Source organism: Nylanderia fulva, unplaced genomic scaffold, assembly GCF_048542155.1.
Source record: "Nylanderia fulva isolate GAGA-0341 unplaced genomic scaffold, ASM4854215v1 Scaffold11, whole genome shotgun sequence".
In the NCBI taxonomy this organism is placed as follows: Eukaryota; Metazoa; Arthropoda; class Insecta; order Hymenoptera; family Formicidae; genus Nylanderia; species Nylanderia fulva.
The window spans coordinates 5434513-5449528 of record NW_028189302.1 but is presented as its reverse complement, the minus strand read 5'-3'; the positions used below and the strand labels follow the sequence as shown (position 1 = coordinate 5449528).

Sequence of the window (15016 nt, the reverse complement as noted above, 5' to 3'; positions counted from 1 at the left end):
TATTAAGTGTATTTTATTGAAAATACTATCTTTAATGATTTACGAATTTGCATCGATTTATTGTACCTGCAATAATCTTTCTATTTTAATAAATATTACCAATAAAATGATAAAAGAAAATTCGTTAAAATAAAAATGTATAAGAAGATATAAAAATCATTGAATGTTTTGTATGCGTTCATGTGTCTAATAATTGTAATTTTTAAAGTTTTGCTAGAAAAATTTAATGTAAAATTCACAATATATTCTGCTATTATAGTAAATCATTTATGATATATAAGCAATATTGTAAAATATATAATTAACATGAATTTTTATTTCAATATTTCTTTCCTCTTTCTATTCTTTTGACGAGAGAAAACAATTAACCAGACGTTCATATTTTTATTTTTAATTATTCGAACATTTAATTACCCTATAGGAACAGTTGTCAATTACACGTGAATGAGAAACACGTGATTATTACGATGTGTCACGTGTAAAAAAACTCAATTTTTTAGATGTTCGTGATTTTGGTGAACATACTTGTGGCCAGATTCAACGGAACATTACATTAATCTTAACAAGAGATTGATAAGATAATATAACAAGATAATTCCATGCAAAATAATAGCTGGAGAAAACTGTAATATCGCTGAAAAACGTTTGCTACGAATAATATGCTCGCAATCAAATTCTCATCGTCATTTAAATCGTACTCTATTTTATCATAAACTGAAAAACACAACTTTTTTTTCAGATAATGCAGACAGCAATAACTTTACTTCACGATGTTGGCATAATTACGAAGTAAAGGTGTATGTACAATAAGATTGTTTGACTTAATTAAAGATTTTATATTTTATTACGATCCAATTTCCTGTCACAGGTATCTTTTTTAGTAACAATGCACTTTCATGTTAACAAATAAAAATAACTAAATAAAATTATTATTAATTGATTCAATACATATTTATGTTAATGTATTTAAGCTGATATGTTATATTTAACATATATAAATATAATTAATATCTTATGATGTTTCACGATTCTTACGCAAATATTGACGAAATAATTGGAGAAGAAGACGATACAGAAATATATTTGTAATATATATAATATGAAATTCTATATATGTATATATATAATATATAAAATTTATATTACAATATATATAAATACGAAGTAAGAAAATTATCACAGCAGTCGCAATTTGCAAAGTGCGGGGGCAATTGATTTGATATATCTCTGACTTTTTTCATTTCCTATTTCTTTAATATATATATATATATATATATATATATATATATATATACACGGAACTTGGTTTTTGCCTTAGTCTAGGTCTTCAATTAAGGTGTCACATTGAAAAACGTCCATCGCGTCTGATCGTTTCGCGCGTCAGATCGATAGCGCAACCGCTGTTCGGATGACTATGTTAAAGAAATAGGTACTTGAGTGTAACTGACAACATAACATTATTGATAAATACAATATATCGCATCATTTTTACCAGGAATTTTTATTTCAGCGATATATCCTGCACGAAGCATCTGCTCCTCATATACCAACAGACTATCGCGACGAATGGATTCACCATGTACTCGGTCATACAACGTTACTACCGTGTTAACAAAACTTTCATGTCGCAAGTCGGTATTTGGCCCAATCAAAGCAGGCTCGCGAGGATATTAATACCGATGGCGATGGCGTTTATTGATGTCAGTTACGTTGCAGCAGAGGTAATCACTCAATGTTGTGACTATTCGTGACACGTGCGTAGACCCTTATAATAAATTTTTGTTCTGATTCTGTTCTTGTGAATATATTATCGATATAAGAAAAGATCAACTGAGATTTTTCTTAGTCTGTGAATTCTTCAATATGCTTTAGATATTAATTATTTATTAATTGTTTATTATATATAATAAATTATTAATTATATATATATATATATATATATATATATATTAATATATATTTTAATTATAATAAACAGTTGAGTATAATAAATTAATTATTAATGAACTATTAATCGTTGGAAAAAATATTGCAGTATTATACTACAATATCACAATTTTCCTCAAAAGAGAAATTGTTATTTTGCGTGATCTATTACACCTCATTTCTCCAGATGACACGAATGTTTGACACTTGGGGTGACGTCGACATCGCAGTTGAGTGCATAATTTCGACTATAATTGTATTCGCCTGTTTTACGAAGCTACTTAATCTAAGTTTTAGAATAAACGAGGTATACGTGTACACACGTATCATTACATCTCACACAAAAATCTTTATCTCTTTCCATATATGGTATCTTCTTCCACTTTCAAATCTTTTAGGTACGAAAATTATTTTCTCTGATGGAATATCATTGGAAAGTGTTTAACAATTTTACGGACGTCAAGATCTTAGAAAATTACGTTATATTCACTAGAAAAGTGGTAGTATTTTATGCAAGTAAGAAGCCAGTCATCCTCATTTTTGCTTAATCGGGTATTTAGAATATCGTAAATTTATTTATTTCGTGAATAGCTGTCATTGTAAATATTACATGATAATGTGGATCGAGCGATAGCACAGTGCGAATCGTTGTTCGCAGCTTACGTTTACGTGTCGACGTCATTGTACCTGACAATGCCAATGACGCCGCAGATTATGGACCTTGTGATGCCTCTCAATGAGAGTCGTCCGCGAAAGTTTTTATTTGAAGTCGAATATCGCATAGATCGGGAGAAATATTACTATTTCATCTTATTTCATTCATATGTGGCAGTCGTGGCGGTCATGTCGATTGTGGTCTGTGTTGACACTACTTACATAGCTTACGTGCAACACGGATGCAGTTTGTTTGCAGCAATCGGGTAAACACAGTTTTAACAGTTACCATGATGTACAAGTTTTTTTTATTGTATTATAGAATGAAAATTATATATACAGTATCAAAATTTATATTTCATATTTAGAATCTTACGTTTATAGAGTGTAAAGTGCTAATTGATATTAATATTAATTTGATATTAATATTTCGTAGAGTGAAAAAAACTTTAATAGAAAATATTTTGGAAATTCAGTATCTATTGTTATTATATAATTGATTTGTTTTTTTAGTCGTAATATAATTTTTGGAAAACCTAGAACTCCGTTGAAACTTAATTGTTTCAGATATCGTTTAGAGCATATAGTTTCGAGAGAACTCAGTCAGAGTTACATGGATAAAAATGAAAAAAGAATAACGTATCGAGATATGGAAGATATCGACGATATTTATTTCAAAGAAACAGTTTTTCGTGAATTAATTATTTGCTTGCGAAAACATCAACTGGCAATACAGTTTGTACTGTTATTTAATTACTTCAATCAGAAAAAAATTAGAATATTAATTTACCTAAAAATTGCCTTAGTTAAAAAATCGATTCGTCAAGAATTTATCGAGCATATTCCTAAAAATCATGAATTATATTTTTATCATCAGATATGCCCATACATTAGAATCTTCGTTCATGTTATCAACAGGCATTCAACTGGCATGTAATATGCTCGCCTTGAGCCTGATAGGAATTCAAGCAAGTATATAATTAAATGTCTTAAAAAAGAAAAGAGGAAACATTTATTTTTATCACTCCAGTATATATTGTTGTATCGAATTTTATTTATATCCAGGTAATAAGTAATCTTGATAATACCGAGGACTTCATTAGATATATCTGCTTATGCGCAGGAGCGTTTTTCCATCTTTTATGCATGTCTCTGCCAGGACAAAGATTGATGGACCACAGCGTAAACATATTTGATAAAGCGTAAGAATAATATATATAAGATATTTGACTGATAAAAGTTAAAAAAATTATTGTTGGGAAATATATTATGCCGTGAATAACATTATTTAAAATATATATAATATAGTACATATTTATAAATTTTACTCCCAACGATATGCAGCACACTCGGATATTTTTCCTGTTCAACATATAATGTGTTTCTCTATTAGAGATATTTTTTACATAGATAATATTTAAAAATATGTATATTAAAATATATTTTAATATACATACACAAAATGTGAAAAAATTATCACAGGTATCTCTTTAATAATAAATTCTCTGATCTTGAGACGATTTATCCTTAAGTAAAAATGTCGAGGCATTAATAATTTTCTAGTTATAAACAATTATAAAAAAGGATAAAGTATATTTTATGAAGTTAACAAATATATACTAATTTAATTAATTTCAAGTAAAATTTATTTTAATAAAATTTCAATTCGAGAACTTAGTTACAAACATATATGAAGGATAAGGTAAGGATATGTAAAGGAAATAATTGGAAACATAAAACATATTATATTTTTTTTTTATATTTTTACTAACAAAAAGTCCAGAACACGCTATATTAATAATTATATATTAATATTAATGCATAAACAATTGAACAAAAACCCTTCCTCAGACAAGAAACCTTTCAGTTGTAGATCACATTGGTATACATTCTCGTTAAAGAGCAAAAGACTCTTAAGGATATTGCTTTACAGGAGTATCATACCTTGTACGTTAACCGCTGGGAAAATATACGTAATGTCAATGGCCAATTATAGTATGGTAAGTCACATATAACAAACTATATATTTACAACGTCCTCGTCTTTATAATGTAAGATATATAGCACTAAAAGAATGATATCGCCCTTTTTTAAGGTAGTACAATCAGCTATGTCTTACTTCATGACGTTTTCCTCTATAAAATAATTATTATATATATATATTATTATTCTAATCAAATTTCTTTTGTAGAGCTTTATATTGTAATAAAAATAAATTTTTAAATGTTCTTAAAGTTATATATAAAATGTGTGTGCCTTTTTTAATATATTGTATATCTTATAATTCTTATAATTGCGTAAATGCGGTGTAAAATATAAAAGATTGATATATTCATCAATTACAAAATAATAACATATTATATATATAACATATTATATATTATTATATATTAATAACATATTATATATAATATCATATTTATATATTATTTATATAGAATGTTTCAAAACCACCAGATATCTTATTAATAGCAGATTTTCCGGATAATTTGGACTTTTCCTCAGTGGAAATATCGAGAAAGCTCATCATTTTTTGCAAATTTTTAACTTATATTTTTGTAATAAAACTTCAATTTAATTATTTATAACTTTAATTAATACAGCGACATTTTCGCCAAGAGAAGGATATTTTATAACTTTAAACTTTAACACTTGAAACATTACAAATAAAATATTTAACAATATGTGCATAATAATAGATTATTACAACAAACCAACCTAAGTGTAAAAATTAAACAACAAAAATGTTCTGCTTAAAAGTTGAGATAATTTAAACTTACTCGGTTCGTTTCTGTGCACGCTTATCTGAAACGACTGTATTGTTTTTGCTGAAGAAATGCTACTTCTTTATCAATTCATGAACAATTTGCAATTTCTATCCGAATTATTCAATCTTCTGCAAATTGCTGGAGTGTAGAGACATCTCATATCGATCAGCTAAATGCGTGCCAATGCGTGCCTCTTATGGCTCACTTAAGTTTGACAATTCGGTATTATCGTAACTACATTGTTTTCGTTATCTACGTCCGTTCTTCCTCATATTAGACATTTAAAAAGAAGATTGATTCGCGACGAGATATTCGTACAAGAACTACCTGCGATATGATGCACGCGGAAATGGAAAAGTACTATGCCAGAAATAAATTCTACTTGTCGAGAATTGGTAGTTGGCCATATCAGCGTAAAGTACTCAAAATTCTGCTACCATGTGTCTTATCAATGGTACAGTTTTCTTTCATTACAGCCGTGGTAACGTATCTACTAATATACTAATTGTGCAAGTAGTGTAAACGCGTTTTGGCAAATAAAATTCATTAAGAAATATATCATTCAATATCTATTTTTTATTATTTTTTTATTATTGATCGATGTATATGTATATTTAATTCATAGATACTTGTATTACATGACACTTGGGATGATGTAGATCTAGCTGTCGAAAGTGTAACTACCATTATTCCTATCTTTGGTTCCAACACAAAATTGTTTAATATTGTTGTATATAATGATAAAGTAAGTTTTTAAATACATATAATATATATGTGTATTTATTTATTGTTAATCTTTTCTTTTTCTATTGTTTATCAGTTTCGACGTTTATTGCAACTCATAAATGATCATTGGAATGCCTTTAGTAACAAATCTGATCGTTGTGTCTTGAATATTATGCTGAGATTGGTCAAAAGGTGACGAAATATTACACAGGTAATGAATAATATTTTGAAATGACAATAAAAAAACCTACGTAACACTATTGCAAGATTGACTTTGGTTTTTTAAATATAATTAAAAACACATTTTTTTAATTCGAAAGAAGTTGGTTCAATTTGAACAATTTACAATCATGAGTTATACATTTAATTTTTAGAGAATGATGGAAAATTACATAATAATTTATAGTAATCTAAAAATCGGGCTAAAATTTCTTTTTTCATCGAGCTGTCAAAGTCAACATGTCACCATTATGTTATATCAGAATATTATTATCAATATGTTTAGTACATCCTAAATACGGTACTTAATCGTTTTAAAATAACTTAATGTAATTTTAAAATTATTTTAACATTTTTGAATAAGCCTAACGTCTCGCATAATCCTTTAATATATTCGCGAACAGCTAATTTACAATACTTTTTTTTAAATTGAGTTTTAACATTATAAATTGTACTCATCCTGCTATTTTTTCGCCCGATGACTTTTCCTTTTTATTAATTCCTTGCAGCTTCTTCACCCTCACTCGCAAATTATCGAACATTAATTAATCGCGCAAGCTGATAATTAATTGTAAAAATTCGTAGTATATGTACATATGTCGCGATCGCGTATCGAGAAATAATGCGAAGTAAGGAGCGGATCGTGCCGCTACCTACTCGTTCGAGTGTCACTGCACGAATGACAAGACGAGCGTGTAAACACAATATAGAGGGTGCTACAAAAATGTGCTGTTACTTCAGGAGCGTGCTTTGTTCATCGAGCAAAAATGTTCATATAAATATGTTCCAAAATTGCTAAGAAGAATAAACAGAATATTTTAGCTGAAAAAAGTCACTTTGAACATTTGCTTTGAGATTTGTTTTATTTCACTTTTATTTTCTATCTGCTGGTTTTTTTGTTGAAAATAAAATAATATGCTTTATAATTATCTTAAGTTTCAAATATATGACATATATATGACTAAAATATATGACTAAATATGTGACAAAAACGGCGCAATGTTCAATGTTCTATTTTATGCTGTGTAATTACAATATATAAAAGTTAAATTCTATATGTGTGATAATTAAATGCCATCATAAATATAAATACTATAAATTAAAATAGATCAAGTTTTTTTCAAGTTTCACGTTTTTAATATTTAATTTATAAAAAAATTATAAATAAAAAAGAAATTTTTTGATATATCTAATGCAATATAAAATCAATATATCTTTTTTTTCATAGCATACTGTTGCACAATGATGGTGCTGTATTTATTTATTCCATTAATTCCGAGAATCTTAGATATCGTAAGACCATTGAATGAATCGTGGCCATTGAAATTCATATGTGAAGTTGAGTACAGAGTGGACAAAGAAAAATATTATTTTCCGATCCTGATGCATGCTTATTTGACGACTGTAACCACTGTCATGATCTTATTAGCCACCGATACCATATATATAATATGTGTGTTACATGCTTGCAGTTTATTCAGGGCTATCAGGTGAGTGATATATTGAAAATAAACTATAAATTTATCATGTTTTTAAAATTTTCTTTATTCTTAAAAAAGAGCAAATAAATTTAAAGGTTTTCAATATAGATTACACTAATAGTTGATATAGATATTAACTTACATTTTATTTTATTTCCAAGCCATCGTCTTAAAATTATGGGCCAGATAAATGTTAAACCATGCAACAATAATAAGAAAATGTGCACAAGAACGCACAATCATTTATTAGAAAGATACGATGCTATCAATGACAATTGCGATGATTATCGCGAACTGATAATATGCTTGAAAAAACATCAACTTGCATTAGAGTTTGTAATTTTATCGCCGATAATAATATTAATGACTTTAATGACCATAACAAAATTGTTTGATTAATAAAATAATAAACTATTTTATTTAATTTTTAATATTAAATTATTTTAATATTCTCTTAGATATGTTCAGGTATTGAATTCCACATTTACAAAAGTGACGTTTGTTGTTCTATTTCTGACTGTGTTAATTATGAGCATAATTGGATTACAAGTAAGAATGATAAAAAATACGATTTTATTGAAAAATCGATTTCTTAGCATTACGCAAGATGTTTAAATATGTCAAATGTTGTAACAATAGAACAGTTTTTGTCCAATTTAAAATCGATTTTACCGAAAATGTCATAAGACATCAATAATTTTCTAATTATATAATAGATAATCGAAAAAAAGTTTTTACAAATTAAATTTTGAGAAGAGTCAAATGATTAACAAAATATTGTTTTTCAATTATTATTTCAAGTAAAGTTAATTTAAAATAAACTTATAATTTAACATTTAATGATAAAGATACAAGTATGTGTCCAAAAATTAGAAAGTTACAAAAATAATAATTTCTTTCGAACTTAATTTTTATTTCAAAATTAATTCTAAATTGGTCAAATAATTTGTAATTAAAAAGACAAACTCGCCTTATTCTAAAATTATAGAATTTTAGACTAATGTATATTTTTCGTGATTGTTGCAGGTTATCAACAAACTAGGAAATACAGAAGAATTAGTAAGATACTTGACTATAGCTGTGGGTCTGCTTCTTCATCTTGTATGCATGTGTTTTCCTGGACAATTGTTGATAGATAAAAGCACAGAAGTCTTTGATAAGGCGTAAGAATTATAGTTCTATTATAGTTCTTAGAATAATAGTTCTTTAACCACTTTATCATAAACAGTTTAAATTGCATTGCAATTACAATATACACTGTCCAGATTCATTACTTCCGTATCAATCAACAAAATAACGAGAAATCTTAACATAATTAATTATTCCTTTAAAACTTTATTAATTATTCCTTTAAAACATGTATTATTATAAGCATTTTTGAATTTTTTGCTATTTTAATGTTATAAACAATTTGCATAGTTGCTAAAAAAATTATTTGACTTTTAGCTGTAGTTGACGGTGGTACACCTTCTCCATAAAAAGCAGACAATTATTAAAAATACTTCTTTACCGAAGTCTCGTTTCTTGTACACTCTCGGCAGGAAATATGTTTATTATGTCAATGACAATGTTCACTACGGTACGCCTGGTTGAAATAGAAATACTCTTTACAATAACTATTATATAACGCTGCAGAGAATCTAATTTTAAGGTGATGCAAACTGCCATGTCGTACTTCACTACTTTAGGATCCATACAATAAAGACGCGGTTATAATATAGACGTCTTTGCAAAATCATCATAGTAACGAAATGTCATTTACGAAAAAAAATATTTATAACAATAATAAAACGACATATCTGATATTAGAAATATGAGTGTATATTTTATTTGTTCAATATCCTGCGAATGTCTTAGAAGAAAATCGTTGCCGTAGTTTACCAAGTCAGTTTTAGTCTATAAAAAATTTATAATTTCGTGTTCTATCATTTTCCTTTATACGACTGAAGATCCTTATAATAATTTTAGGTTGGTTCGAAAACGTTTGGAAATGTTGAAAAAGAGAGATATAAATATTTAAAAGAGGACAATGACACACACACTCTTTCTCTTCATAGATTGATTGAATATCTACCTATCGTGGATAGCGTAATCGTTTCAAACGTTTTCTGACAACCCGAAATTATCGTAATGATATATCCTTCTCGCCACTGAATTCGCTTGACATTCTTCTTTACGATCGGGTACCTAACAAGAGGGCGATCAGTCTCGCGATTGTTTTGCGACATGCAAGGGGACATGCTAAAATACTACTCTAGAAATCAATTTTTCTTGTCGCAGATGGGCATTTGGCCTTATCAGTCTAGGATGATAAAGATATTGCTACCGTTTATATTTGTAAGCGCCGAGATGTCTGTTTTTGCAACTCAGGTGAACACAATATTGTGCAAACAAGTGTGTAAATAATATATATGTCACAGACAAATTAAGAAATATTGTTAAGCGATTTCATATAATTCTCTCTCTTCTTCTTTCTCATTATTAGTATCGCCGATCGATAATGTTCAGTCTTTAACTTATAGGTGCTTCTCTTGTATGATACTTGGGGTGATATGAGTATGACTGTTGAAGGTATAGTTAATGTTATCCTTCTTGTTGGTGCCACTATAAAATTAGTTAACGTTGTCCTAAATAATAAAAAGGTTTGACATCGATGTGTATGTGTATATGTGTAAATCGCATGTATCATTTTTTGTTCAACGACGAAGAACATTTTTGACAATCACGAATTTTTGACCAAATCATTAATCATTTTATAGTCATGTATACATATGTGGTAATTATTCAAATTATTTTTTTTTGTAGTAGGCACAAATTTTTATATTTTATACACTACTAAATTTTATATTCAATCCACTGCGCGTGTTCATAAACAATAAAAATTATATTATTACTTCGTTAATCCTTACTAATTTTTTTTCTTTTTCATTGATAGTTGCAACATTTATTACAACTGATGGACGAACATTGGCAGCTTTTTCATAGCGAATCCGAACTTCACATTTTGAGGCAATACGCTAACATTGGTCACAAAATAACAAAATATTATTCAGGTAATCGAATAAATTAATTTAAAATCGCAAAAGTTCATCAAATAATGTCTATTAATTTAGAGTGCATCAAATAAACTCTCTTAACTCTATTAATTTATTGAGATATATCAAATTTGAAAAAAACATTTCTATATTACGAAAAATAATGAGGAATAATAGGATTATTGTAACAATATGTGTTTTCTTTGCAGTGTACATTAACATATTCGTAGTAATGTTTATGACAATACCATTACTACCAAAAGTTCTAGATGTCATAATACCGTTGAATGAGTCACGGCCATCAGTATTTGTGATTGCGGGAGAATGGGGAGTAGATAAAGAGAAATATTATTATCCAATTTTATTGCATAGTTATGTTGCAGCTATAGTTAGTACCAGATGTATGGTGAACGTTGATACCATGTATATAGTATGTGTGTTACATGGTTGTAGTTTATTTTCCGCTATAGGGTAAGGGAGTAAAGTAAGGGATATATTATTTTATGTTCAATTAAGTTATTAAAAAATTAAAGGTTATTCCGGCTTGAAAAATATCTCGATGCAGACTGCTTGTGATTTTATCATATATATTTTTTAAGCATCCGTGTTGAAAATATTTTTGATAAAATTAAACTTAACGATGAAGAGGAAACAATGAGTAAAAAACACATAGTAATGAAAGAATATAATTCTGGAGAGTATTATGAGATGATTGCATGTTTGAAGAAACATCAAGTCGCAATAAAGTTTGTATTATAGAAAATTTTATTATAAATAATGATTTTATCAATATTATTCAATTATGATTTTACCATATATATTTTACATAAAGATTCTCGTATTTCATCATTATTTTTTTGTTATCTTTTAGCTTCATTCAGATGCTGGACTCAGCATTCAAAACCGCGACGTTTCTCATCTTGTCTTTGAACGTAATGATTCTGAGTTTAATTGGATTACAAGTAAACTCTTTCTCTAATATACGTCAATTATTAAAAATATTTACAATAAAAAAATTTCAAGTTTTTTATAATATTTTATGCGTACCTCTTTCGTGCGCGCATGCTTGAGTGTGTGTGTGTGTGTGTATATGTTAAGAATTATAAAGCAATATATAAGTTTATATTCTTGTTAGTACGTATGGATCTTTTTGCATTGAAAAAAAATCGATAAAAAAACGAAATAAGAATTTAATAAAAAAATATAAATAAAATTAATGAACAAACCCGAAATAAGAATATTTATAAAAATGTCGAAACTCATACACGTTGTAGCTTCTCAATAAAATGGGACAAACTCAGGAAGTGATAAGATTCGGATGCATAGCTGTGGGAGCGGTTACTCATCTCTTGAGCATGTGTGTACCAGGACAAGTGCTCTTGGATAAAAGTTTAGAAGTGTTCGACAAAGCGCAAGTATCAAAATTATACTTTGATCATGTTTTAAGTTATAATGATTTCGGGATGATAACACTATATCCTTCGAATTTTATCATACATAATATTTAATCGTGTAGGTATAATGCACAATGGTACACGTTCTCGTCGAAAACGACTAAATTATTAAGCATATTGCTTTATAGAAGTTTTGTGCCTTGCACGTTGTCAGCCGGAAATATGTTTGTTATGTCGATGGCTACGTTCAGTTCGGTACGTCTATTTTATTCAAATACACGTGAAAGATATATCTTGTATCCTTTAATAATATTATAACATATTAATGCTCCCTTTTAAGGTAATGCATACAGCCATGTCATATTTTACAACCTTGTTATCAGTCAGTTAGATATAGAAACTTGTAAAATATTCGCGTTTATCGAGAGACCGAGAAAAATACATTTTTAATTATTATATTACTGTAGAATATATTTTAATATTGAAGATATTATATATAGAAGATATTTTTGGTTATAATAAATGTTAATATGTTTCACACATTAACAATATGTAGTTTATTTTTATTATCAAAGTCCATTCATTCATAAGTATCGTACGCAACATTTAGATACGTTTAGATATTAAAATAAAAACTATTTAAGACGTTATGATAACTAACCGTGTTTTCTCACACAAAATAAGTATTATATAGGAAAGTTGTCAGTGGTATAGAAAATTATGTTATTATCAATTCTACTTATTCTCTTATATTCTTTCTGAATAAAAAGTGCGTATATACTTGCCGAAACAAAGTTTTAACAGAATACTAAGAAAATTATAGATCCAAAAAAATATTCTGACAACGAAATTACGAATTCTTATTCAATAATATAAAATCATAGATTTGTTTGATAAGTGATATTTAAAGAATAAATAACTCTTTTATCTTTCAGGCCTGTGGCCGCACCAAATGTGATTTGGTATTCATTTATATATAAAAAAGAGATTATCATATACTTCTTCATAAAAATCTTGTTCTTTGTATATTCTCATCTGGAAAAGTTCGTCCTCAAAGATTATATGTATCTTGGTGTATCTGGCTGAGAAATATAAATATTTTTTAATATTTTTAACATAACGTTGCGGCAGATTGATCTCCAATTTAATGACGATATTTATGATAATATTTCATTGCATTATCATCCACGTGAAAGGTCGATGAGATGGTAATATACAAACTTTCACAAAATCATTATATTTCGAGAAATCACTTTCCAAAAAAATATTTGTAAATCACCGCAATAAAACGATATATGTATATCATATTAAATATTAAACAATTATTTTTTTGTTTCCTGCAAATGTTATATAAGATTATTGTAATCGTTTGCCAACTAAACGCATTATATTTTATTCTCGAGAATTTATAAGAATTTATAATTTTGCATCTTATATAATTTATGTAATTTTTTTTATACGAAAAACTTTAGGTAAGGATCTGAGATGAGAAAAATTTATTTTTAAATAATATCGTAACACGTCCTTTTGCAAAATAATTGTGAGACCAATCACTGTTTTGTTAAGTATTTGAATGTAAAAAAAATAGCAGGCGTGGCGAGAAAAATATATTATGACTATTTCGGAGAACGGTAGATCGATCAAACATTTTTTAACAGCCTGAAATTATCGTAATGATATATCCATCTCGCCATTGTATTCGCTTTACTTGTTTCCTACAATCGGATACCTAACAAGAAAGTCATCAGTCTCGTGCAATTATTTTGCGACATGCAAGGGGACTAAAATACTACTCTAGAAATCAATTGTTCTTGTCGCAGTTGGGTATTTGGCCTTATCAACCTAAGATGATAAAGACACTACTGTGTTTCTCAGTAGTCACCGAGATATTTTTTCTTGCAGATCAGGTAATGCAGGAATTATTATTTATCGTATAATTGTATTATTACAAAACGCGCTAAATTAACTAAGAAATATTATCGACTTTTCGATTTTTTTGACATTTGTGCAATATATTTCTCATTTTTTCTTTCAATGTCACTGATTGGTATTGTTTCCATTTTTAATTTATAGAGATACTTGAGGTAACACGATGCTAAATATGACTATATTTATCGAAGCTATAATTAATGTTCTTCTGGTCGGTATCACTAAAAAATTAGTCAACATTGCTATAACAACAGGTAAGTTTGATTTTATGTATATCTAATAATTTAATGGTTAATTATTTCAAATTTGTTGATTGATGATCCAAGACATAGTTAATTATTTTAGTGTAAAACATATCTCGATACAAATTATTTGTAATCTCGATATTGCAATCTTATAATTTTATATATTTTATTTGTTGTGAATCTTTATTTAAAACAGGGATGCTCTTCATAGATGATATTAAATATCCTTGTGAGGCGCCAAGTGAACACAGCATATTTTATTTTATTCCATGATGATTTCGTGTTCTCTAATTCAAATCATTTTCGTTCATACAATCAAAGATCTGTACAATAATTTCGAGTTGGCTGGGGAAACGTTTCTCGTCGCAAAAGGTAAAATTTTAATAGCAAATAACAACGCAACTTATAGATCGATTGGATATCCAAATATCGTGAATAGCGTAAATGTTTCAAATGTTTTCTGACAACCCAAAATTATCATAATGACACATCCTTTTTGTCATTGCATTCGCTTTACATTGTTTTCTACAATCGGGTACCTAGTACCTAACAAGAGGGTGATCAGTCTCGTAATCATCTTGGGACATGCAAGGGAATATATGCTAAGATACTACTCCAGAAATCAATTGTTTTTGTCGC

General features: G+C 28.0%; 2 protein-coding genes and 2 long non-coding RNA genes across 4 annotated transcripts in view; 3 read left to right on the top strand and 1 right to left on the bottom strand.

Moving 5' to 3' along the window:
* LOC146724969 (uncharacterized) overlaps positions 1 to 15016 on the bottom strand; it is a 154975-nt gene that overhangs the window by 6216 nt on the left and 133743 nt on the right. The gene's annotated exons all lie outside the window — the stretch shown is intronic.
* Positions 1462 to 4689, top strand: LOC114936925 (uncharacterized). Its single transcript, XM_085487362.1, has 8 exons — positions 1462 to 1732; positions 2101 to 2233; positions 2325 to 2442; positions 2585 to 2846; positions 3148 to 3315; positions 3458 to 3548; positions 3646 to 3782; positions 4448 to 4689. Exons 1-8 carry the CDS (start codon positions 1578 to 1580, stop codon positions 4593 to 4595), a joined length of 1212 nt encoding a protein of 403 aa, XP_085343488.1. The 5' UTR covers positions 1462 to 1577; the 3' UTR covers positions 4596 to 4689.
* On the top strand, positions 8239 to 9499 carry LOC146724970 (uncharacterized). The gene is made up of 3 exons (XR_014925765.1): positions 8239 to 8323; positions 8801 to 8937; positions 9221 to 9499. It is a non-coding gene; the product is annotated as an uncharacterized LOC146724970 (long non-coding RNA).
* Positions 9720 to 12659, top strand: LOC114936921 (uncharacterized). The gene is made up of 9 exons (XM_029310270.2): positions 9720 to 10144; positions 10297 to 10416; positions 10710 to 10827; positions 11019 to 11280; positions 11409 to 11555; positions 11681 to 11771; positions 12084 to 12220; positions 12326 to 12458; positions 12544 to 12659. Exons 1-9 carry the CDS (start codon positions 10001 to 10003, stop codon positions 12592 to 12594), a joined length of 1203 nt encoding a protein of 400 aa, XP_029166103.1. The 5' UTR covers positions 9720 to 10000; the 3' UTR covers positions 12595 to 12659.